Source organism: Microplitis mediator, chromosome 7 (genome assembly GCF_029852145.1).
Source record: "Microplitis mediator isolate UGA2020A chromosome 7, iyMicMedi2.1, whole genome shotgun sequence".
NCBI lineage: Eukaryota > Metazoa > Arthropoda > Insecta > Hymenoptera > Braconidae > Microplitis > Microplitis mediator.
In genome coordinates this window covers 25541706-25569411 of record NC_079975.1, presented here as the reverse complement: position 1 = coordinate 25569411, position 27706 = coordinate 25541706, and the positions used below count along the sequence as shown (strand labels likewise).

At 28.9% G+C, this 27706-nt stretch overlaps 3 protein-coding genes across 3 annotated transcripts in view; 1 reads left to right on the top strand and 2 right to left on the bottom strand.

Moving 5' to 3' along the window:
- LOC130670861 (angiotensin-converting enzyme) overlaps nucleotides 1-27706 on the top strand; it is a 62798-nt gene that overhangs the window by 28910 nt on the left and 6182 nt on the right. Inside the window, exon 11 of the mRNA XM_057474456.1 lies at nucleotides 18553-18693. Coding sequence (XP_057330439.1) covers nucleotides 18553-18693 — 141 coding nt within the window. The remainder of the gene's footprint in view (nucleotides 1-18552; nucleotides 18694-27706) is intronic.
- LOC130670862 (probable serine/threonine-protein kinase kinX) lies at nucleotides 3871-8050 on the bottom strand. Its single transcript, XM_057474457.1, has 3 exons — nucleotides 7598-8050; nucleotides 7295-7493; nucleotides 3871-5683 (listed from the first exon to the last, which is right to left on the bottom strand). Exons 1-3 carry the CDS (start codon nucleotides 7607-7609, stop codon nucleotides 4179-4181), a joined length of 1716 nt encoding a protein of 571 aa, XP_057330440.1. The 5' UTR covers nucleotides 7610-8050; the 3' UTR covers nucleotides 3871-4178.
- Nucleotides 16106-17832, bottom strand: LOC130670864 (uncharacterized). The gene is made up of 2 exons (XM_057474459.1): nucleotides 17674-17832; nucleotides 16106-17529 (listed from the first exon to the last, which is right to left on the bottom strand). Exons 1-2 carry the CDS (start codon nucleotides 17683-17685, stop codon nucleotides 16369-16371), a joined length of 1173 nt encoding a protein of 390 aa, XP_057330442.1. The 5' UTR covers nucleotides 17686-17832; the 3' UTR covers nucleotides 16106-16368.

Sequence of the window (27706 nt, the reverse complement as noted above, 5' to 3'; positions counted from 1 at the left end):
TTTTATCTATTCATGTTTTCATTGCTTCAGTACGAGTAGATAGGAAGCGAACATATGCTCTTATGAAATAGATGAGTTTTTTTTATATCAATTTTATTGAACAATTAAATCCGCTAGGTGTTTGGTTACCGGTATTAACACAGGGTTGTTAAATTTTTTTTTCATAATAAATTTATTTATTTATTACTTTTATGAATTATAAATTTTTAATTATACAATAAAAATTAATGATTTTTTTTCTTCAATACAAATTAATAGTAATTAGAAGAGTCTTTAATTATAGACTCGGCGTGACTGGTCAATCGAATTAAAATTGAGTAAAAAATAATTAAATTTTAATTATTAATTGGTAATTAAAAATTTTGAATTTAAACATGTAAGATTTTTGAATAGTAATAAAAAACTACAATTACTGATTACTAACTACGATTAATTTACAAAAATAGTACGATAATACAATCCTTCAGTGATATTGATTTTTTTTACGATAATTTGACATTTTTGAATTTTTTTTTAACATAAAGTTAAATATTTTTGAATTCAAATCACCTTTAATTTGACAGACAGTGATAAATATCACTGATTATCAGTAAAAATATCACTGACCATCAGTGATAAATATTTCTGACCATCTTTAAGAAATATCTGTAATCACCCGTAAAAAATATCACTGACCTTTAGTGAAAAATATCTCTGACCATTACTGAAAAATATCACTGACTGTTAGTGAAAAGTATCACTGACCCTCGGAAAAAAATATCTCTGAACATTAGTAAAAAATATCACTGACCATTACTGAAAAATATCACAGACTATTAGTGAAAAGTATCACTGACCATGAGTAAAAAATATCTCTGACCATTACTCAAAAATATTACTGACTATTAGTGAAAAATATCACTGACCCTCACTAAAAAATATCTCTGACTATTACTGAAAAATATCACTGCCCATGAGTAAAAAATAGCTCTGATTATAAGTGAAAAATTTCTCTGACCATTAGTGTAAAATATCACTGACCCTCAATAAAAAATATCTCTGATCATTATTGAAAAATATCACTGACCATTAGGGAAAAATATCACTGACCATTAGTGAAAATATCTGACTATTGGAGAAAAATAATTGTCCATCAGTGAAAATTCACTGACCAACTTTAAGTGTCTCCGTTACTTACGTGCATGAAAAAAAATTATTGAAGTATCTAAAAATTCTTTTCTCACGCAGAAGACGTTGCCCTGTCTAGCTAAAGTGCCACAGCTTGACTGTAATCACTTAAAAAAAAACCTTAATTACAAAAAAAAGTACCATCCATCTTTACAGTAAAAATTTTTATTAAAAATTATTTTTATAACATAAAACTTGACAATTACAAAAAAAAAATTTATTTAAGATATTCATTACTATTATTGTTATCAGCAATATGACTAATAATAGCATGCAAAGGCATTGAATATTTAATACTAACAGGATAAGTCGTAAGCGGGTAAAAATAATACATAATAGGGTAATTTTTTTGTGTAACTTTGAAATTATGTTCCGGTGGACGATCGTAATTATTTAAATTTATTTCTTCTCCATTTTCTTCAGACACTGGAATCAGTTGTCTATTCAGAGGAAAAAAAAAATTTTCTTTATGTCCGTGATCATGGTCGTGATTTTCGAGCTTCGGTGCGTATCGATATTGACCGCCAAACGGAAATAGTGGCGTAGATCGAAATGGAAAAGTGTTTATGTCGATTTGTTGTTGTTTATGTTGATGTTGGCGTTGGAATAGTTGTTGTTGTTGTTGTTGTTGTTGTTGTTGTTGTTGCTGCTGAGGGAATTCAGGGGACTGTTTGAATTGAGGATAAAATTTATCCGGATTGTTTATCCGTTCATTATCATCGATAGCACGTTTAAAAAATTTATTGCCACGTTTTATTTGTGCAACAGCCAATTCGCCGGCTTCGCGTTCTTTAGCAATACGCTCGTAGTCGTGACGTTGTTGTGGCGTATAAATGAAACCCGGAAGTTTCCATGTTTTATCCTGTTTTCTTACACTAGAGTGAGACTCGCGAATGGTCTCGGTCTCGGTCGACGAGTTACCACTTTCAAGCGCCTTTTCCACTGCCCTCTCGGCTACTCTCTCGGCCGCACGTTCTACCGCGAGCTCAGCAGCTCGCTCGAGTTCCTCCTTACGGCTCGCGGAACCAGTCAGTGCGATGCTCAGACACAAAATTACCACTCCGACCAGTTGCACTACCTAATTAACCACATCCAATATTTTATAAAAAATTAAGACCTTTTTAGATTCGATTGAGTGAACAAAAAAAAGTACTAATAGGATCGATTGATTAATTGATCAATTACATCGATTACTTAATCAGTCATTTTTTTTTTTTAATAGTTTACTTAAGAAAAAAATTGAGTCAAATAATTATAGAGAAACAAAACTTAATCTGTGGTCTGCAAAAATTATTTTTTAAATGATTAATTAATTAAATTTTAATTGATTTTTGGAATTAGTATTTTTTTTAATATCAATAAATTTGTTGTGAGGCAGAAAAATTTATTTTTATTTTGAATGAATACTGAATTTTTGGAAATTAAGATAAAATTTGAATACCAGAATATGTAAGTGGCGCCATCTAAAGAGAGCGAAACTGTGGCGCCACGATACGATTCCTATCAGAATGAGGATTCACTAAAATATTTGAGATTTTTCTGTTCTTTTTTTTCCGAATATTAAAATCGCAATTAATCGACAATATTTTTCAAAAACTATTAAATTGTGTTGATTCATTTTTTTTTAAATTCTAATTTCAATTAGGGGAGAAGGGGGCAAACTGGGCCCCTGGGGGCAAAGTAGGCCTCTTAAAATTTTAAAAAAATATGGGGGCAAAGTGGGCCCCTCAAAATTTTCTACACGCCAATAAATTCGGACGGATCATAAATTTATCGAAATTTTTTATATAATGAGGGCTAAAATAGACCAGCAAAACTGTTAATTAAATATAATTTATTAAGAAAGTTAAAGATAATAAAATTACGTTTTAAAATTATATCTTAGCAGACTATTGAAATGACTTTTATATTATTAAAATACAATTGGTTCATAGTTGTTTGCAAATATCACACGTGTAAAGAATAAAAAATATCGAATCCGAAATTTTTTGGAGGACCTACTTTGCCCCTAATTTTCAATTTTTCAATTTTACTGGACGTAGCATGAAGTGAAAATAAGTATAAAGGCTCTAAAAAGAAGTAAACGCGTAAAAAAAATTAATAATATTATAATTATTTTCCTTAAGGGACCCACTCTGCCCCCCTCCCCTAAATTAATTAGTGCATTCTCAAAAAATTTCCAAATTTTCACCCTGTACCAAAAGGTCAACAATAATTTTGAATTTAAAAAATGCGATCTATGCCCGACTAAAAAATCTCAATCTTCAAAATTACGACTAATTTCTCAATTATAAATTCAAAATTACAGTCTAGATTTTTGAATTATTCGTCAACTTTAATTTTTGATTAATCATCAAAAAAATTAATTTTATTGTTCAAACCACAAACTACTAAATTATTAATTGATCTGTCAAAAAGTAAACAGTACTTACTAAATTATGCTTCATTACGAAAAATAATCCACTCGATTTACCGCTGTCTCAAAGTTAACTAAATACCAACTAAAATAAACCGACAAATATTTATACCTCTGATACTTTCGCTAGTTCCGAAAAGACATTAAATAAATAATTGTCCTTGTTAGTGAAATTGTCTGCAATAAAACTAAACAATAAATTATCTCTAATACTCCCTTCCCCTCAAAAAAAAAAAAAAAAAAAAAAACAACAACACCAAGATAATATTTTATTTATTACATTTTACAGTATTGATTGATATAAAAATATAAAAACAATAAAATTATCATTAACAATTGACTTTCTCAGTAGTCAAACTTTCTCATCAATAAAAATCTTAATCACTATCCTAAAATTAACAATAATGATTTAACAACAAAAAAAAAATTCAACAAAATTTTAACCTGACTAGATTCTAAAAAAAAATAACATATTCGATTGCAGTATAAATTTACAGTTCCACGATTGTGAACAATAGTAATAATAGAAAAAAAGATATTAATAATTTTTATTGCTCCAGTAATCGACATATTTATGCTCTATTTCCAACAACGACTAATTTCCTTTCTCTTTAATATTTTTACTCGTACCATCATACGTTTTAATTCTCTTAATTATTTTTCTAAGTCGTTTCACTTTTTTACCATTCCTCTTATCATTATTATTATTATTATTATTATTATCATTATTATTATTATTATTATTAATCTCATTGATGTTTTGGTTATCATTTTTAACAACAACTCCCTCAGAATTAACTTCTTTCAAATCCGTGGCTTCTTTGGCGCCATCTGCACTAGCGTTGGCCGCCACATGGTTCCTAACCTCTTCGGAATTAGTGTCATCTTCTTTGCTGTCTTCGACCACAGGTTTAACATCAGAACCTTGAGTATCCGCCTTAACATGGCCAACATTGGCCACAACTTCGTCGGAACGAATCAATTGCTCATGATCCCAATCATTTCTGTCGCCATATTTGTACTCTGTTTCGTGAGTATCAATAGCACTGGGTCTAAACTCATCACCACAGCAGCTTTCTTGTTTATACCCACTATGAATTTCATCTTTGGCATCATCATAGCCATGTTCTGGTTCATGTTCCACCTGTTCGTGTTCCACTGGTACAGGAACGGGGTTTTCAATCGGCACTGGAACTGGACGGTCAACAGAAACAGGAACCGGATACGGCCGATGGTTGACCACAGGGTAGGGAACTTCTTTTTCGACTGGGTAATATTGAGGGACTTCAACTTTTACTGGGTAGGGAACATGTTTGACGACGGGGTAAGGAACAGGTCGTTCGACTTTTACTTCAACTGGAACCGGCTTGGGTTTGAACACTGGGTAAGGAACATGTTTGAAGACGGTTACTGGATAAGGTTTCTCGACAGGAACAGCGACGGGTCGGTCAACTTTGACCTCCACGGGATAATGAATCGGCTTTTCAACCGGATAAGGTTGCGGAACTGGAACAGGAATCTTAACAGGAACGGCAACAGTTTTTTCAATAGGATAAGGTTCCGGAACGGGTATTTTAGATTCGTAGTATACTTTCTTTTCAACGGGATAAGGGTCTGGGATGTATGTTCGGTATGGAACAGGTCGTTCCACGGGAACATGGACAGCATAAGGTACTTCTTTGTAAACAGGAACCGGGTAAGGAACTTTTGTTGGAACTTTTATGACGACCTTAACAGGGTATGGAACTTCTTTTTCTACGGGATAAGGCTGCGCCACTGGGGTATGAATGGGGTACGGAACTTTTTTGATCACAGGATACGGAATTTGTTTTTCTACTGGATAAGGAACGGCGACATTCTTGATGACAGTTATGACTTTTTCGTGTTCGGTATATTCTTCAGTATATTTTTGATCCTCGTCGTAGAAACGGGGCTCAGAGTCAGATGACTGGGCAATATTGTCTGTAGGCCGGATTAATGGTTCATCTGATAATGTTCCTGTGGAACCGGTATCCTCGGACATCCGGTCGGTCAAAACGCTCAAGTCCATTGACTGTTTTTTTGAAATGTAATTTTTTGAGTCCTCTTTTTTTAATACTCCTAGACATAGATTTATTTTTTTATTTTATTCATATTTAAAATTTATATAATTTTTAATAATAAAGTTTATTACTGATATTATTTATCTCAGAATTATTGTTTTTTTTTTTTTTAACGGGGAATTCAGAACTTCGATGTCTATTTTTAAATATGGCAATAATTATAGTAATAAAAACGCAGCAATAACACTTTCTTGGTAATTAAATAAAAGAAAACTTTAGATCGAGAAACTATGATAAATTTTCTTTTAATTAAAAAAAAAAATTAATTACTTATTTTATTGTTATTTGGATAGTAAATTTTTTCAAATTTTACAATTATTTTTAAATGAATTTTTTTGTTAAAAAAAAATTTACAATGGAGTAAAAATAATTATAGGGGAGAGTGGGGTAAAATGGGCCCCTTAAGAAATGAGGACTTGTATGTAATATAAATGTCAGCCCATTTTGCCCCACTCTCTCCTAAATACTGTAGTCTGCAAAGAGAAAATTTTAACATTTTTTTTAAATTTCCCGCGAAAAAAAAATTAAAAAATTTCAGAGATGCGGAATTTTTAAATTTTGAATTTGAAATTTAACTTTGATTGCCACTCAGTAAAAATGTAATGAAAAAATTTTGAAGCCTCAAAAAAATCTATTTTTTGGATTGAAAAAAAAATAGGAAATGAATTAAAAAAAAAAAGTGAAATTGCGCGGTAAAAAATTTGAATAATGATAAAAAATATTACCAATAGAAGAATCTTTATAAATAAAAGAAAACTTTAGATCGAAAAAATATGATGAATTTTCTTTTATTCAAAAATTAATTGCTTATTTTATTATTATTTAAAAAAATATTTTTTCAAATTTGACAATTATTTTCTAAAAAATTTCCTATGGAGTAAAAATCATAACAAATTCTGTAATCTGCAAAGAAAAAATTTTCACATTTTGTAAAAATTTTTTTGGAAAAACAAAATTGAAAAATTTCAAAAATTCGAAATTTTTAAATTTTGACTCTGAAATTGAACTCAAAGTATCGCGAAGTAAAAAATCGAATGAAAAAAATTTTGAAGTCTATAATTTTTCAAAAATACAAAAAATCTGTTTTTTGGATTAAAAAAAAAAACGAAAATGAATTTAAAAAAAAGTGAAATTGCGCGGCAAATAATTTAAATAATAATAATAATAAATATTATCAATAGAAGGATCTCTATAAATAAAAGAAAACTTTAGATAGAGAAAATGTCATGATTTTTCTTTTAATTGAAAAATTAATTTTTTATTTTATTATTATTTAAAAAAATATTTTTTCAAATTTGACAATTATTTTCTAAAAAATTTACTATGCAGTAAAAATAATTCTAAATTCTGTAGTCTGCAAAGAGAAAATTTTCACATTTTTTAAAAATTTTTTTTCGAAAATTTCAGAAATTCGAAATTTTTCAATTATGAGTCTGAAATTAAACTCAAAGTATCGCGAAGTAAAAAATCGAACAAAAAAATTTTGAAGTCTGTAATTTTTCAAAAATACAAAACATCTATATTTTGGATTAAAAAAAAAATAGGAAATGAATTTAAAAAAAAGTGAAATTGCGCGGCAAATAATTTGAATAACAATAATAAATATTACCAATAGAAGGATCTCTAATATCATCAGGATCAATAGTGCGATAGCTAACGTAAAAATTTGGTCTCTCCCATGAATATTTTTCCTCTGGGGTAATTCGTAGATATCCACAATCGAGGATCGGTTTCTTGTAGTTGTATCGTATCGTCGCTGACACGACAACAGCGACACAATAAATAATCAGTGTCAAGGTCACGTGTATCTGTCGAAAAAATGCACCGGGTAAACTTTCAGGGTGTTTAGAAATAAGCTCGATAATTAATGCAATAATTATTATAATTATTTAATAATTATCCACTATCTCACCACGTGTCCCATGACGTCGAAAAAAGAGCTCGATGCCCCGCAGATTTATTGCAACAAAAGTAATAAATAAAAAATAAATGAGTTAATGACGGACGGGTTTAACTTGTCGGATTGTAAAGAACAACTGGAACCGATCCTCATATTTTTCCTCTATTTAATACGCTCGCTTGTACAAGTGTGTCATCTCCCACAGGTTAAATATATACATATATATTTGTGCATGTGCATGCATTGTACTTATGCTCAGTTTTTCTTTTTCTATATAATATTGTTAATTGAACGATGCTTTTCACGGACAATGGGCGGGGAAGATCGCTTTCTTAATTTCGCTTTGCTATCAACACAAACATTGACGGCTTCGGGTCCATGAACTCTTTTTATTCGTGATATTACATATATTTATTTACACATATGTATGTACTCGTTAGTTGAAAGTGAATACTCATTTTCTTGTACATCAGCACGTAAACATAACTATGGTTTTTTTTTATTAACATTTTCACACTTTAATGCCGAGCATTTAGACGGTTTGAAAATTTTTTTCATTGATACGCAGTACAGTTTTATGATGTCTCAATTATTTACGGAGCGATCGGTTGATAAAAAATTTATGTGCTTGCAATAACTAATTAATAGATACATTAGATTTTTTCTGAGCATTTAATTGAATTTTTTTGAAAAATTAGTGGTCTATTAATTCCCATACAAAGTCGCCGAGCTTAGAAATTTTTCCGTAGATCGGCTGATGCCTGGTTTGCAATGGTTGGCCGATCAATGGCTACCTATACTGGCCTGGGCATGGCAAATCATTGGCAGCCGTCTTTTTGCTTAACAAAACGGCGCACAATTAATCGATCTTTAGCCGATCTTCGGCCGATGCTTGAAAATCGGCAGCCATTCACGACCCAGTAGTCGATTATTTTTTTTATATGGGTTGGCACGAAATTTAAAAAATAGAAAAATAATTTTTGCGGGAAAATTTCCGTGAAAGTTTTCGGGTAAAAATTCCCTGGAAACTTTCCCGGTAATTTTTGACTTGTGAAATTTTTTTTGATACCGTGTCCATTTGAAATAAAAATGTGTCGCGATAAAAATAAATATAAAAATTTATAATTTAAATTTTCAATTTTTTTTACGTCAGGATTAATTTTTATTTTGAATTAAAAAAAATTTTCTATTTTTTTTGGACACTCCACTGCCTAAGATTTTTTTTTTCCCAATAAGTGAAAACTAACCGACCCCGCCTATTAATTATGGTCATTTCTTATATTAATATTATAAAATAAATATATTAATTAGTTTATTTGTGAATATGTTAAATAATTTTCCCAGTAATCACGCGATCTCCCCCTCACAGTAAACTAAAGTATTTATATATGTATATTTATATATAAAGATTGGAAATCGAAAGTATCTTCATCGAGGATGAAAATCGTTTCTGTCACGCGAACTATTTAACGCCCGACGACTAAGCTCCATGTTTTACATACTCATTTAATCCAGCGCACTACACATCTATTTTAATGCCTCAATATATCCAAGTACATGGAAATAAATATGTTGGATATATGTGGAGAGGTATTTGTACATTAACTCGAGACTGTTACGCCCAATTAATTAGCCTCAGGCGATGCAAAATGATAGCAACTAGTAACAATCACATTTGGTGCATGCTTACCTCGTTCGCTATATGTATATATATATATATATCTATATACTGGTTACTGGTGGTTTCGGCACGGTCCCGTGCCCACAATATATTGCTTGCAATAGATGATCGCATTTCAGCAAAATCGATTTTAATTATTCGATGTAACCAACTTCTCATCATTTATTTTTGTGTTTATTATTTATACACACATACTTTTATTTTATCTAATTAACAACTCAACACGTCAAAATAAATTTTATCTACTTCCCTTTCATCTGTAGAAATCTTAAGTTTCCCGCGGAAAAAAATGATTAATTTTTAATTAATATATAATTAAGTTGAGTTTTCAATTCGAGTTTTATACTCGGCTCAAATTTTATGAGATTGGAAGATCGAAATTGTATTGATAAAAAATTAAAGGGGACATTTCGAAGGATTTTGAGTTTTCTTAATTGAAAACCTTCGATCTCAGTTATTTCAAAATTTGATTAATTTGGGATTTATTCTACGGCTCAAATTTAGTAAGATTTGAATATCGAAATTAGTTACATTGATAAAAAAATTTAAACGGACATTTCGAAAGGATTTTGTGTTTTCTTACTTGAAAATCTCCAATTCAAATGATTTCAAAATTTGATTAATTTAAAATTTTTCAATTTGAGATTTATTCTACGGCTCAAATTTAATCAAATTTGAATATCGAAATTAGTTACATTGATAAAAAAATCTAAAGGGACATTTCGAAGGATTTCGTGTTTTCTTAATTGAAAACCTTCGATCTCAGTTATTTCAAAATTTGATTAATTTGGGATTTATTCTACAGCTCAAATTTAGTAAGATTTGAATATCGAAATTAGTTACATTGATAAAAAAATTTAAAGGGACATTTCGAAGGATTTTGAGTTTTCTTAATTGAAAATCTCCGATCTCAGTTATTTCAAAATTTGATTAATTTGGGATTTATTCTACAGCTCAAATTTAGTAAGATTTGAATATCGAAATTAGTTACATTGATAAAAAAATTTAAAGGGACATTTCGAAGGATTTTGAGTTTTCTTAATTGAAAATCTCCGATCTCAGTTATTTCAAAATTTGATTAATTTGGGATTTATTCTACAGCTCAAATTTAGTAAGATTTGAATATCGAAATTAGTTACATTGATAAAAAAATTTAAAGGGACATTTCGAAGGATTTTGAGTTTTCTTAATTGAAAATCTCCGATCTCAGTTATTTCAAAATTTGATTAATTTGGGATTTATTCTACAGCTCAAATTTAGTAAGATTTGAATATCGAAATTAGTTACATTGATAAAAAAATTTAAAGGGACATTTCGAAGGATTTTGAGTTTTCTTAATTGAAAATCTCCGATCTCAGTTATTTCAAAATTTGATTAATTTGGGATTTATTCTACAGCTCAAATTTAGTAAGATTTGAATATCGAAATTAGTTACATTGATAAAAAAATTTAAAGGGACATTTCGAAGGATTTTGAGTTTTCTTAATTGAAAATCTCCGATCTCAGTTATTTCAAAATTTGATTAATTTGGGATTTATTCTACAGCTCAAATTTAGTAAGATTTGAATATCGAAATTAGTTACATTGATAAAAAAATTTAAAGGGACATTTCGAAGGATTTTGAGTTTTCTTAATTGAAAATCTCCGATCTCAGTTATTTCAAAATTTGATTAATTTGGGATTTATTCTACAGCTCAAATTTAGTAAGATTTGAATATCGAAATTAGTTACATTGATAAAAAAATTTAAACGGACATTTCGAAAGGATTTTGTGTTTTCTTACTTGAAAATCTCCAATTCAAATGATTTCAAAATTTGATTAATTTAAAATTTTTCAATTTGAGATTTATTCTACGGCTCAAATTTAATCAAATTTGAATATCGAAATTAGTTACATTGATAAAAAAATCTAAAGGGACATTTCGAAGGATTTCGTGTTTTCTTAATTGAAAACCTTCGATCTCAGTTATTTCAAAATTTGATTAATTTGGGATTTATTCTACAGCTCAAATTTAGTAAGATTTGAATATCGAAATTAGTTACATTGATAAAAAAATTTAAAGGGACATTTCGAAGGATTTTGAGTTTTCTTAATTGAAAATCTCCGATCTCAGTTATTTCAAAATTTGATTAATTTGGGATTTATTCTACAGCTCAAATTTAGTAAGATTTGAATATCGAAATTAGTTACATTGATAAAAAAATTTAAAGGGACATTTCGAAGGATTTTGAGTTTTCTTAATTGAAAATCTCCGATCTCAGTTATTTCAAAATTTGATTAATTTGGGATTTATTCTACAGCTCAAATTTAGTAAGATTTGAATATCGAAATTAGTTACATTGATAAAAAAATTTAAAGGGACATTTCGAAGGATTTTGAGTTTTCTTAATTGAAAATCTCCGATCTCAGTTATTTCAAAATTTGATTAATTTGGGATTTATTCTACAGCTCAAATTTAGTAAGATTTGAATATCGAAATTAGTTACATTGATAAAAAAATTTAAAGGGACATTTCGAAGGATTTTGAGTTTTCTTAATTGAAAATCTCCGATCTCAGTTATTTCAAAATTTGATTAATTTGGGATTTATTCTACAGCTCAAATTTAGTAAGATTTGAATATCGAAATTAGTTACATTGATAAAAAAATTTAAAGGGACATTTCGAAAGGATTCCGTGTTTTCTTATTTAAAAATCTCCATTTCAAATGATTTCAAAATTTGATTAATGTAAAATTTTGTAATTTGGGATTTATTCTACGGCTCAAATTTAATAAAATTTGAATATCGATTAGTTACATTGATAAAAAAATTTAAAGGGACATTTCGAAAGGATTTCGTGTTTTCTTACTTGAAAATTACTGATCTAAGCGATTTCAACATCTGATTAGTTAAAAATTTTTTTTTGAACCTCACAAACATTCAAATTAATCCATTTACATTTTCTCCCATAAGTTAAGAGACCCAGTACCCGATCACTCGTGTATTTGTATATCTATATTTACTAAATTTTACGAAATATAGATATAAAAATACATGAGTGATCTACTAGGTCTTTTACTTTACAGTCAATTAAAAAAAATTTGAATTTAAATTTTTTATTCCCGCCAAACCGATCGATCATTTTTTTTGGAGACTATTCAAAAACCCGGACACTGGTCGCTATGATCAAAAATCAGTAATCAAAATTCAATTATAATTCTAATGAAAAAAAAAAAATCAATCGACCCCTTTTTTGAACCGGAACATATTTTTATTTCCTATAATTTCTCCATAAAAATAAATTTTTGTTCTTTTTCTACAAATTCGCCTTTTTTAGATCAAAAGCAAAAATTCATAGGTCGGCATACAAAATTGATTTTTTGATTCTTCCCTCGATTTTTAGAATCGAACACTTTGTCAAGCATCAATCAAAAACTTAACAATCGATTTTGTTCTCGAAAATTTGAATCTATAAAACAAATACTGTTTAAAAAAAAAATGATTGTATAGTTTAGTGATACAAATTATCTCATTATAAAACAAAAAGTACAAGTTGTTTATTGTCTAGTCGGTCTAGTCTAATCTCAACAATAATTTCACTTTCATTGTTTGTAAAGTAGAACTCAAACTTGTCGGCAGCGATAAGAGCAAGTAGTTCACTCACTTTCCATCTCGAGTACGTGGCTCTGTAACTAATCCGAAATAAAATCCCTCTTACTTTCAAATCCACTTGGCATTACGACCGGTTTAAATTAAACAGCGTAATCCGACATTGAATAACAACAACAATAGCAAGTAAATTTGATTTTATTCAAAATCATTTATTTATAATTACTTGTACAAATTCAAGTACCACGAATCTTAAAGGAAATAAATTGTGAAACCTATTCTTATATTTAGCCATATCCATGTCATGTGAAAGTATGTCGACCTATTTTTATTTATTTTCCTTTCAATAGTGACACATTAGTGGGTTGTAATAATTTGCAATAATGGTATATCGTTGTGGGTGGAAATTCCTTGGAATGACAATTGCATCGCCTCACACGATGCACAGCCAGCCATGGAACAGCCACAACAACAAACATACAATAGTTTCACACAATTGTCATACTTTTAGTATTTTGAAATTTTTTAAATATTTATTTTCTATTATCGCATCTTATAATTATTTATTTTTAAAAAAACTCATCCGCCAGCCGGAATTCAAGACTTTTTTTTTTTTTTTTTTTTTTTGAAAAAAATTAGAAACTATGGAAACAGGATTTCGTGTTTTTTTTTTTTTTAACTCAAGATTTTCGTAAATCTACAGAAATTTAGGGAAATTTTATACCCAAATTTTAATAGACGCAATTATGGAAATTTAATTAAAACTAAAAAAAAAAATTAGTCCTGTATTTTGAAATTTGACTAAAAGTAAAAAAAAAATTTACAGTTACGCTAAATAATTTCAGACATAAATTATTTCGCTTCAGAAAGTTTTATCAAAAAATATATAAGGGAAGAGGGGGCAAAGTAGGCCCCAGAAATTTTCTGTACGCCAATAAATTCGGACGGATAATAAGCTTATCAAAATTTTTTATATAATGAGGGCAAATATCACACGTGTAAAGAATAAAAAATATCAAATCCGAAATTTTTTTGAGGGCCCACTTTGCCCCAATTTTCGATTTTTTAATTTTACTGGACGCAGCATGAAGTGAAAATGAGTATAAAAGGTCTAAAAAGAAGTAAACGCGTAAAAAAAATTAATGATATTATAATTATTTTCCTTAAGGGGCCCACTCTGCCCCCCTCTCCCCTAAATGAATTAGAGCGTTCTCAAAAAATTTCAAAATTTTCATCCTTTACCTAAAGGTCAAGATTAATTTTGAATTTCAAAAATGCGATCTATGCTCGACTAAAAAATCTCCATTTTTAAAATTACGACCAATTTCTTAATTACCAATTCAAAATTACAGTCTAGATTTTTGAATTGTTCGTCAATTTAAATATTTGATTAATTATCAAAAAATTAATTTCCAAACCACAAACTACTAAATTATTAGTTTTGTTAAAAACTAAACAGTACTTACTAAATTATGCTTCATTACGAAAAATAATCCACTCAATTTACCGCTGTCTCAAAGTTCGGTTCAACTCTGCCCCCTCTCCTCTAAGTAGTTTTACAAAAAAAGTGGGTTTAGAAGGACGTTAAATAATTATTAAAAAAAATTAATGATATTGAAGTTAGCTGACGTCCAATAACGTTTGGTTTCGTTTTTAAACGATAAATTACGAAAAAAAAATATTTTCAAAAATTGCACCTATAGTTTGTTTAATTTTCTACATGTGCATTTTTTTACTTTTTTTTTTTTTTGTAATTTATTCGTTGAAAAAAAAAATCCAAAAATTTTAAATTGTCTGCTATCTTCAGGATCATAAAAAATTAATACACTAAAAAATTGGAAGTGAATTCGGAGTGATTACGGATTTTATTAAATCCGAATTCACTCCGTCACGGAGTTTAAAAAAAAATCATTCTGCATACGTAGTAAAGAGTTTTTTTCTTTTAACGGGTGTGGATTTTATTTAAATCTGCACTCGCTTCGATTCAGAGTTTTAATATTTTAATTAACTCCTCGTAGGAGTGAATTTTACTCCGGGGGGTTAAAAAATAGACAATCATCTGCTCCGGATTCACTCCTCTAATTTTTAGCGGTAAATTAAAATTTAAAATTCAAAAATAATTAATTTCGAATCATAATAAAAATTTCTATAAAAATCTATCCCATTACCGTAAAAAAAAAGGTAAATATATTGTGTCAATGTTTTGACATCTGATGCGATAAATCCTCGTAATGTTAGCATATAGACAACTCTTACTTTCGCATGGATCTCTGAGGTTTATCGATGTACACACGAGTTAATATATGTTATTACATCCATTTGCGCGAATGACCACATTATATAACACTTTAAATCACTCTCCAACTCGAGCAAAATTTCTCCCGTTATACCACTGGCAGTAACTATTTTTCCATAAATTTAAATAAAATAATATATTATTTTAATATCAACGTCTATAAATTTTATCGCAACCGGTTCCCTCGTTTCAATTAATTCTAATAAAAGAAAGTTATTTAATTCTGCTTTTATTACAAAAAAAACAATTTTATTTATTACCCAACCGATTGTTCGAAACCAATTGTCTAGATAAATAAATATATTAATATTTATATACATCCATATACATTTTTTTTATGCTACGTAAATTAGCTGACGTCTAATAATTTTTGAACTTTTTTTTTAAAGCGATAAATTATAAAAAAAAAAATATTTGAAAAAATTGCACATGTAATTTTTTTAATTTTCTTCATGTGCATTTTTTTTTTTTTTTTTTTTTTTTTTTAAATTAAACTTGAAAAAAAAAGTTCAAAAATTTTTAATTGCCTGCTAACATCAAGATTTTATTTTTCTTCAAATTTGAGTAGAAAATTAAAAAAAAAAATATTAAAAAAAATTGCACATATAAATTTTTTAATTTTCTTCATGTGCATTTTTTTTTTTTTTTTTTTTTTTAAATTAAACTTGAAAAAAAAAGTTCAAAAATTTTTAATTGCCTGCTAACATCAAGATTTTTTTTTCTTCAAATTTGAGTAGAAAATTAAAAAAAAAAAAAAAAAATCATGAGTAAGCGAAACATGTTTCCAAAGCGTGCCAACAAACTGACAATTTCACTTGCCAGCTTGTCATGCACTGGGTCAGCAAACAAAAGATGATAAATCGGCATCTAGAATATTAATGTCACTATTGAAAAAAAAAAAAAAAAAAATTCAAATTTAATCATAAGGTAAAAAAAAATAAAAAACTCATTGGCTCTTATTTAACAATCTCATATTATTTACTATCATTACACAATAATTATAATTACATTTATAATTTATAATTAATATTAATATTAATTATTTATATAAAGTCGATGGTAACTGACAGATTAATCTAAAGGTAAAAAATCGATATTTAAATTAAAAAATATAATTTTTCAGGTAACCGTTGTAAAACGCGCGAACCAATTTTTAAAATAAACCTATTTTATTTATTTATTTGTTTAATTATTTATTTAAAATGGTTTCGCGCTCTTTAGTGATGGTAGTCGTGCTCGAACCCACCGTGGTCTGGGTACTCGTACCCGTGGTGCTCATGGTGATTATGGTGATCATGATGAGTATGGTGTTCATGATGGTCATGGTGCACATGGACTGGGTATGGAACCTTTACGGGATAAGGTACAGGTTTTTCAACAGGGTAGGGCACGTGCTTTTCAATATGCACTGGGTAAGGTCTGTCGACTGGAACCTTGACTGCGTAGGGAACAGGTTTTTCTACTGGGTAAGGAATGTGTTTTTCGACTGGGTAAGGCGCGGGTACGTGGACCTTTACTGGGTAGGGCACTGGTTTTTCAACTGGGTAAGGAACCGGTCTGTCGACTGGAACCTTAACTGGGTAAGGAACTGGTCTGTCAACTGGGTAAGGCACTTTCTTTTCGACATGGACTGGGTATGGCTTGGGAACAGGTACTGGGTAGGGTCTGTCGACATGGACCTTGTAGGGAACGTGAACGATTTTCTCAACTGGGTAAGGCTGGGGAACGTGAACTGGAACATGGACTGGCACATGGACCTTCTTTTCGACTGGGTAGGGCTGAGGAACGGGCACTTTTACTGGGTAGGGAATGTGTTTCTCCACTGGGTAGGGCTGGGGTACGAGTACCTTTACGGGGTAGGGCCTGTCAACTGGCACATGAACTGGCACGTGGACCTTCTTCTCAACTGGGTAAGGCTGGGGCACATGTACGGGCACCTTTACGTAAACTTTAACTGGATATGGGACGTGTTTTTCAACGGGGTACGGCTGGGGTACTGGTACCTTTACTGGGTAGGGCACGTGTTTCTCCACTGGATAGGGGACGTGTTTCTCAACGGGATAAGGCACCGGTACGTTTTTAACCACTGTGAGGGTTTTATAATGATGATCACCGTGATAACCACCACCGTAACTGTCCAAATTGTCGAATTCAAAGTCGTGAAGGTTGTGGAATCCGTGTTCACCGTGACCACCGTGTCCGTGTCCGTGTCCAGCACCGATTTCGTAGCCGCCTACGTCGTAGCCGTAACCATAACCAAGACCCAAGATCCCGCGCTTTTCGTTCTTTTTGGTGGAAGATGAGCTCTCGTCGGCGGATTTTTCCTCGACTTTCTTTTCCTCGGCGAGTGCCGCTGTCGCCAATAAGGCGAACACTAACTGCAAACGAAGATATGATTAATAAACTATTTTATTTTAAAATTTAATTATTTTTTAATAGTGCACTGAATCACTTCACGAATATAATTTTTGTGTGCGTGTGTGAATGTGCGTGTAGATGTGTCTCTAAAAGTATCAACGTACCAAATACTTCATATTGGATTTAGTTAATGTTCCGGGTGAGTCCAGAAGTGAACTGGATGCTGATTGCCAGTAGTTCTGGGCCTTATATACGCGGCACACTTTCGCCTTCGTACGAGGAGGCCCAGCTGCCCCCAACTTATTCACCCGGACGCTAATACGACGTACCCCCACGTTGTTATCTGACGTTTTTTTTCTTTCTACATTACATTTTTTTGCTTACTTTGTTTGATGTATTGGATGTGTGGTCTGTGGTAGGAATTGTTGGTTACCAACTCAACTCACAAACTGGTCATTGCGGATATAATTTTATCCGAATGCTGGATTGTAAACCCAAACATTCGACTGTCACACTCCTACGTACTAGGTATTTATTTATATATATTTATATTTACTTTTTATTTATCAAAGTTATGTCCCAAGAAATTATCTCGCTGTACTTAAGAGCTTTAGTTGTAATCACACGTCAACGGTTACATAAAAATTTATGGAGAAATTTTTTAATCCGCCTGTTTACACGTCTCTTATTTTGACTGGCTCAGGATTATTCCCAGATGATATGGATGTGGATAATTGGATGTAATTAACTTTAAAAGCGCGGAGATGTGCGACGTTTTTTTAGCGAAATTTTAAATAATTGCTTTCACTTGAGGCCCAATTAAATAACGTCGTTAGTGGGTAATTTGTTATCAAATTTTGCAAGGATTATTTTCAACTTTCACGATATTGCAGAGGAAATTTTTAGTTGCTATTGTTCCTGGTTTGGGAGAATTTGAATGCATTTTTTGGGAAAAGCCGAAGGCGGGAAAAATCTTTAATCGAAAGTCTGGTTGGAGTTTTTTTTGCTTTTATTGACGGTGGTGTTTTTTTTTTTTTTTGCAGAAACTTTGTGGCTGGGGTACTACAGTTTCAACTTTATCGAGGTCTATGCCAAGCCGCAGGCCAACGATACACCAATGATCCACGTCGGCCGCTGCATAAATGCGATTTTTATAGAAGCCCAGAGGCTGGACGCGTTTTAGCGTAAGTTTTTTTAAATATTTATTTATTTTGGTAGGGAAATAGATTTTTTTGAGATTTTAATAAATAGGCGGGACTTTTAAATGTGTTCTACATACTGACAATATTTAAAAAAAAAATGAACTAATTTCGGTTAAAAAATTTTTAATTTACAATTTTTCCCCCATGAAAAAAATTTATAAAAAAAATATATGTTAAATAAAAAGAAAATATATTTTTCATATAAAAAAAATATATTAAAAATACATAAAAAATATATAAATATATATGTTAATATAATATTAATATAATATATAATATATATTAATATAATATGCATAAAAAATATATTTTAAATAGCTAACTTTTGGCCGATTTTCGTATATATTTTATATATTTTAAATATATTAAAAATATATCTTAGAATATATAAAAAATACATGGATAAAAATATACAAAAAATATATTTTTTTTATATTTAAAAATATACAAAAATTATATAAAAAATATATTTTTTATATAAACTTTTTATATTTCTTTTTCTATGTTGTTAATTAACTTAATAATATATTTTTTATATTTTCATAAATATATATTTTATAGATTTAAAATATATTATTCATGTATTTTTTTATATTTTTAAATATAAGAAAATTATATTTTTATACATGTATTTTTTATATATTTTTTATATATTTTTAATATATAAAATATATACGAAAATCGGCCAAAAGTTAGCTATTTAAAATATATTTTTTATACATATTTTATATATTTATGTATTTTTAATATATTTTTTTTATAATTTTTTTTCATGGGGGTTAGATTTTCCTGGAAAGTTTTTTGTCGCATAAATTTTTAAGTACCCGAAATATTCAGAAAATAAGGGAGGGTGGGGCAAAGTGGGCCCACCTCCTCTATTTAAAAATTTTCTAGGGTCTAGAAAAAAAAACTAACAAATTTCGTATTAAAAATTTTAAATTTCCTATTTTTTAATTTTCCTAAAATTTCTTATCATAATTTTCCCAGTACCCAAAATATATGAAACACATTTTTAAATACCTGTAGGGACTCATATAAATTACCAAAAAAAAAATATTTAAATATGAATATTGTTCGTTAGAAAGAAAGTATAACAAGTTAGAATTAAAATAAAAATAAATCATATATAAATATACAAAGAATATAAAGAAGGCTGTTGTAAGGACACAAATGACGTATTATAACATAAATGTGAAATGTACCACGTAACGCAGTTTAACAGAATGCAAGTGAGAGGAAACTAGAACGACTAGTCCTCGACATCGAATCGTATTAACTTTGGTAACTAAATATAAATATACATATACATATATATTATAAAATCCATCCATGTATGCAAATAAAATAATTATTTCGCGATACATTCCATATTCATAATTAACATACATTAAATTAACGCTCGTCCATTACCGCACCGTCTTCGTAACCTTACATTAAATATTAAATAATCGATTCATTTTATCAATTAACTATATTAATAAATAACATATATATGTAACATAATACTTTTTTATATTTTTTATATTTAACTTTTACTTAAATTGTCACTTTCTCATCGCAAACAGTTAATAGACTAATTAATTAAATTTTTTTTAAGCATATATTAGACTGATTCAAAAAAATCGACTAATTTTTTTTTTCTTCATTATATTGAAAATATTATTGGAAATGACGAAAAAAAAAATACTGTGAAAGTTTGAGCTCTTAATATTAATATTAACAACTGCCGCATCGCAATTTTCTATTTCCCGTTTAAATAACATGGGGAAATTTATTTTTTAAGCTTTGGAATTTTGTAGCTCTCGGTGGAACCAATATTTTCGAATGGTCAAGACATATTCTTATGGGAAATTTTACGCTCTACAAAAAAGGTCTCTTATAATTTTTCGATATTTTTATTTCTTCAAAAGTAATTTGAAGTTAAAGTTAGATTGACGATAAATTTGTCACATTTTTTAAATTTTTTGACGCAACCATCAACTTTATCCGAAAATTTTAAAGGACATTTTTTGTAGAGCATTTTATTTCCTACAACTTATCTCAGAGAAAATTTTCGATATTTCTCATAAGTCGTAAGTTATTCGCAATTAACTGAAAATTCAATATAATTAATTTTAAGCAACAAAATCTAGATTATTTAAGAAAATTTTCAGTTAATTGCGCATAACTTACGACTTAAGTGAAATATCGAAAATTTTCTCTGAGATAAGTTGTAGGAAATAAAATGCTCTACAAAAAATGTCCTCTCAAATTTTCGGATAAAGTTGATGGTTGCGTCAAAAAATTTAAAAAATGTAGAAATTTATCGTCAATCTAACTTTAACTTCGAATTACTTTTGAAGAAATAAAAATATCGAAAAATTATAAGAGACCTTTTTTGTAGAGCGTCAAATTTCCCATAAGAATATGTCTTGAACATTCGAAAGTATTGGTCCCACCGTGAGCTACAAAATTCCAAAGCTTAAAAAATAAATTTTCCCATGTTATTTAAACGGGAAATAGAAAATTGCGATGCGGCAGTTGTTAATATTAATATTAAGAGCTCAAACTTTCACAGTATTTTTTTTTCGTCATTTCCAACAATATTTTCGATATAATGAAGGAAAAAAAAATTAGTCGATTTTTTTGATACACCCTAATATATATTAAGGTGCTGCGTTTGAAATGAACATTTTTTTTTTTTTCACTCCCAATCGAAAATTTTGTTCTATTTAGTAAATTTGTTTTTTTTCCTTTTCAATGAATGAAACTCAGCCCCACATTTATGTATCGTATCGGTCCCAAGTTTTTCTTAAAGGGAAATGAATGCTCTTTAAAAAAGCCAGTAGCTGCTTAGCTCTGAGTTCAACTCTAGCTCTCCTGTGAGTCTTTAATGTCAAATTTTGTATCAAATTGATGGTTTTTTGCTGTTAACTCATGAACACTCAAGTTTAGAGAAAAAAAGTACATGATCTTTTTTGTAGAAAATTTAGTTTTCTATAAAAAAGGTTCCATGACTTATATCCGTAAAACTATTATTTTGAAAAATATATGAATTTAAAGTTATTAAAATTTAAAATTTTAGCAAAATTTCGAGATTAATTGTTTTCCAATTAAATAATATTCATATTTTATCAAAAAAAAATCAAAATTTGTAAGACATTCAAAATTAAGTATTTACAATCTATTTTTGGAATAAATTCGAAATCATTTATATATATATATCTATATATCATCAAATTATTACCATAAATAATAAACAACTGGTTTATTACAATAGTCGGTCTCTCATTATAATAGACATTATTTTTCAATAGCTTTAATTATATTTTAAAATTCAATATATATGTAAGCAAGCTGTTGAAGAAGTAAGATGCAATCTCTTGGCTCTTATGTAAATTTATTTCCCATAGAAAGACGAGGTGAGCGACTTGACTATTTTTTTTTTTTTTATTGTTGTTGCATCCAATTTTCCCACCTCATTTCTTCACAATTTAAATCACTTGTTATTACTTCAATTTTTTTTTTTTAATGGCCACTAATATATACAAATATATATGCTTTATTTTTATTGACGATTTTGAAAATATAAAAATTGTGAGGCAAAAAAAAACGAAGTGTTTATTGGCATGAAAAAAGGAGCGCAAATGTATGTAATGTGTAATAACATATATGTTGGGCATTAGCGGTGAAATAAAAATAAACATATAAATAAATATAAAAAGTAGTGTGTTAACTGCATTCGTCTCAAGACGATCATGAGTGTGACGCAATATATGTTGCGCTGCGCGGCGATATCTGGGTTTAAACTCGACTCTGGTAGATGTGTAGATATAGAAGAATACAAATGTATGTACACTGAGAAGAGAGCGAATCATTATGTGTAATGCAACTTGGTAGTGTGATGTGTAGTAAGTACATGGACGAAATGTACTGTACGGTAACTAGTGTAGTTAGTTGGTAGTTAGTTTCTGTGGGATTTAATATTGACCGGGCGAACTCAGAACCATCACCGGATAATCCTACTCGAGAGTTTAATCGGTTATTTTAACTAAAGTCTTTAATATATTTAATTACTTTACTTTTGTTGGAGTTCATTTCCTTCGTTTAGTTCTCATTTTTTTTTTTTTTTTAATTAAATGTTTATTTTGTCATTTAAAAATTTTTTTTAAATTTTATCAATGTATTTTTTTTTTTTTTTAAATAAAGTTAGCAGACATTTAAAAATTTTTGGATTGTTTTTTTTAAAAAAAAATGAACATTAAAAAAAATATTTTGAAAAATTGCACGTATAGTTTATGAAATTTCCGACATGTGCATTTTTTTAAAAATATATTTTTTTCATTATTTATCTGTTAATAAAAATGTTTTTTGATTTCAAATGTCTGCTGCCTTTACTGTCATTTTTTTTTTATTGTTTTCGAGTATAAAAATTAGTAGGGGGAGTGGGGCAAAATGGGCTGACATTACACATAAGCCCACATATCTTAAGGGGCCCATTTTGCCCCACTTGTCTTTATAAAATTTTTCTTATTGAATTGAGTTTTTTTATGATACTGAAGTCAGCAGACGTCTGATAACTTTTGGATTTTTTTAATTGCGGTAAATTATGAAAAAAAAAATATTTAAAAAAATTGTATTTGTAGTTTTGGAAATTTCCTACATGTGCATTTTTTTAGTTTTTTTTTTTTTTTTGTACTCGATCTGTTGAAAAAAAAATCCGAAAATTATTAATTGTCTGCTACCTTCAGGATCAGAAGTGAGCCGACATCTAATAATTTTTGAAATTTATTTAAATCAGTAAATTATGAAAAAAAAAAATATTTAAAAAAATTGCACTTATAGTTTTTGAAATTTCCTACATATGTATTTTTTTAGTTTTTTTTTTTTGTACTCGATATGTTGAAAAAAAAATCCGAAAATTATTAATTGTCTGTTACCTTCAGGATCAGAAGTTAGCCGACATCTAATAATTTTTGAAATTTATTTAAATCGGTAATTTATAAAAAAAAAAATATTTAAAAAAATTACACTTGTAGTTTTTTTAATTCTCTACAAGTGCATTTTTTTAGTTTTTTTTTTTTTTGTACTCGATCGATTAAAAAAAAAATCTGAAAATTATTAATTGTCTGCTAACTTCAGGATCAGAAGTTATCCGACATCTGATAATTTTTGGAATTTCCTCAAATCAGTAATTTATAAAAAAAAAAATATTAAAAAAAATTGCACTTGTAGTTTTTTTAATTTCCTTCATGTGCATTTTTTTAGTTTTTTTTTTTTTTGTACTCGATCTGTTGAAAAAAAAATCTGAAAATTATTAATTGCACCCGTAGTTTTTTTTTTAATGACAGTAGATATAGATCAACCATTTGTATAAGAGCTTAAATTATTTATATAAAACTAAAGCAAAATGGCAGATCTAAAATTTTTTTTTTAATTCAAATTAATTTATTTTCAATAAAAAACATAATTTCAGATGAATAATTGATACCATTTATTATTTTATTAGTAATAAAACTCAATCGATCTAAAGATAAATTACGCGTGTAAAGTCTTAAGTAAAAAAAGAAAAAAAAAAATTGAACGAGTATCATAATAAAAAAACGAATGGTCTCACATAATAAAAATAATAAAAAAATAACAGTTATTAAAGTTAATAGTAATATATCAGATACTAATATTTCAAAAAGACAACGTAACATAACTCTCGCTGATCTGTAGGAAAAGAAAACGTCAAAAAAAAAAAGTACATATAAAGTTTCCATCCAGCAAACATAACACTCCCATACATAACAGAGCGATTACTCGTCAGTGCATTAAAGCGAAAGAAAATTCATGCTATCACTAAAATTCTATGCTTTAGTCGCGAATCTACCCAGCTCATAAATACCTACTGTACATACGCTATCTACTCACATCCACCCATACATAAATTTATATATCTATGTTTGTCTTCCTGTAGTCAACAAACTCGAGTTAACAAAAGTTAATACAATATCAAGTACATAAGACCCAGCACACAAATGATTCAATCCTCGTAAACTCTCGCCAGTTAAATTACGGTTATATGTAATGTTACAAACACACTATTATGTACTATTGCGAAAGCCTATCACATTAAAACATCTAGAAAAAATATGTTTTTAAAAACGACGCATATCAATGTCCTTTAATAAATCGATTTTCATTTCCGGTACTGTAAAAGGAACGGTGTCAAAAATGGACTCTATTCAAAACCGCGTGGTGTTAAAATGAAATAACGCCGGTGTTGGCAGCCCATACGATAAAAATATATGTCTGGGCAAATCTGCATATATGAGACATATTTATATATATGTTGCATATATGCAGATTTGCCCAGATATATCCGGATATATATTTTTTTCGTATGGGAGTGTTAAAATACTGGTGTTAAATCAGTGTAAGAAAAAATTCCACGTATGGAAATTAGAAAGAAAAAATGTTACATATGAAAAAACATAAATTTTGCTGTGTATTTATTTAGATAATTTATTTTATACGTAATTTATTAAAAAATTACACAATTTCACGCCTACTATTTCAATCATCATTAATTTAATTTATTAATTAAAATTTTGTTTAACTTTCGTGATCGAGGAAGTAAAAATATTTACAAAGTTAAATATTTTTAACACCGGGAAATTTTTTTAACACCTTTAAAGAATATTAACACCTTCGGCGGTGTTATTTTAACACCGCTATAGGTGTTGAAATTTAACACCTTGAATTTTATCACCTACACCGCCAGGACTTACCCCTGATTTTTCTTTAAGTCTATAACTAAGTCTTGACGGTGTAGGTGTTAAATTTCAACACCAAGAGCGGGGTTAAAGTATTTTTAACACCGGGAATTTTTTTAACACCTCTAAATAATATTAACACCTTTGGTGGTGTTATTTCAACACCGCTTTTGGTGTTAAAATTTAACACCGAAAATTTTAACACCTACACCACCTGGATTTAAGATAGATTTTAATTTCCTACACTGTAAAAAAATTCGGGATAAGTCTAGATGGTGTAGGTGTTAAATTTCAACACCAAAACCGGTGTCAAAATATTGTTAACACCGGGAAATTTTTTTTAACACCTGTAAAGATTCCTTACACTTCGGTGGTGTTATTTTAACACCGCTTTTGGTGTTATTTTAACACCGCTTTTGGTGTTATTTTAACACCGCTTTTGGTGTTAAAATTTAACACCGAATATTTTAACACCTTCACCACCTGGACTTAAGATAAATTTTAATTTCCTACACCGTAAAAAAAGTCGGGATAAGTCTAGACGGTGTAGGTGTTAAATTTTAACACCAAAAGCGGTGTCAAAATTTTTTTTTCTAATTTCTAAACGTGGAATTTTTTTCTACACCGATTTAACACCAGTATTTTAACACCGCCAAACTACACCACCTACACCGATGTTATTTTATTTTAACACCGCTCTGTTTACAGTGTATTCATTCATCCATTAAACACTGAAAAAAAATATTATTATTTTATACATTTTTTTAATTAATAAGCTTTCTAATATCCTTGGGTATAAAAAAAAAATGAATAATGGTTTATTTATTTATTTTTTAAGTTACAAATAAACATAAATGTTGATATGTGATGTTAGTAACGCAATCAATGGTTCAGAGTCCCGTAGTTAAAAAGTTGCGAAATTATGAGCAGACAGGAAAGTCCCGATTTCGCTCTTACTCTCCATACCGGAAATTATAAGATCGATGAATTACGACAACTATTCGCTAAAAACATTCCTAAAACGTTCTTGTAACCCATTCACTGTTCTCACGGCTTCGATTAATTCGCTTGGGTATTATCTGGGTAATTATACATTGCTTAGACATTTTTTAAATTTGTCTAGCTACGGTGATATTAATAGAATATAGGATTAAGAAACTTCTGGTGTCAATGTGCTAACAAATATCTTTACATGAAAATTTATATTGCGACATTTTGGCGGTCGGAAAATTGTTTGAATTTTTTTAAAGTGGAAAATTGTTTCCTTGCAATTTTTTATGAATAATTTTCTAGACAACATGAAGTTTGCGCGCGAACCGGCATTTAATTTAAAAAATGATCATTATTTAATTTTTTGATGGTCAATTGACGTCAATTGTCCAAAAAATTTTGAATTGATGATAAAAAAAAAAATTCAAGTTATTTTCTAAATTGTTTCTCGTTTTTTAGTTTCTACCCACCAATAGAATAAATTTTTGCCACCAATCAACTCATAGCATCTAATTTAGACACCCGGCCTTAAAAACGATCCTCCCAATTCCCAAAAATGGCAGTTATGGTCGTAGAACATCACTATTAAATAAGATTCTAATCAACTGTTTTTAAAATTATCTCAAAAAAGTATAGATTAAATTCAACATGGCATTAATTGGACGTTAATTGATTTAAGATGTCAACTAACGTATGTTTAAATATATAATTTAGAATCATCTCACACAAATATTATCTCATTCACTGACAAGTTTCTTACATCTTACTCGCTTAATATAAACTCACTTTCTACGAGGTATGTTGAGCATTAATCTATAGCCAAAGGCATTATTCGCGGCATAACGTGACCCAACGTACACTTGACCTTTCAGAAATGTTTTATATATACACAACTACTCCCATATATGTATGTACATATATATTAATTCCAATACAAATTCCCTAGGTTATTTATTTTTAACACTTGACACTCAATATTCAATTATTACATCACCTTACATCTTATTATTTAATCTCCTTACACAATATTAATAATAATAAATAACAAATTATACAACGAGATATATATTTTTACTATACAAGATATTATTATTTATTTAGCAAATATGATTTCTCAAATTATCGATCTATTTGTCGAGAATTTTCTACTTTACATGAGTACGCTTTACTAATACAACAAATATATATTATATATAGGTGTGTACAGAAAAAAACAATTTCTTGGGACACGAAACATTTCGTATTACGAAATGAAAAAAAAAATT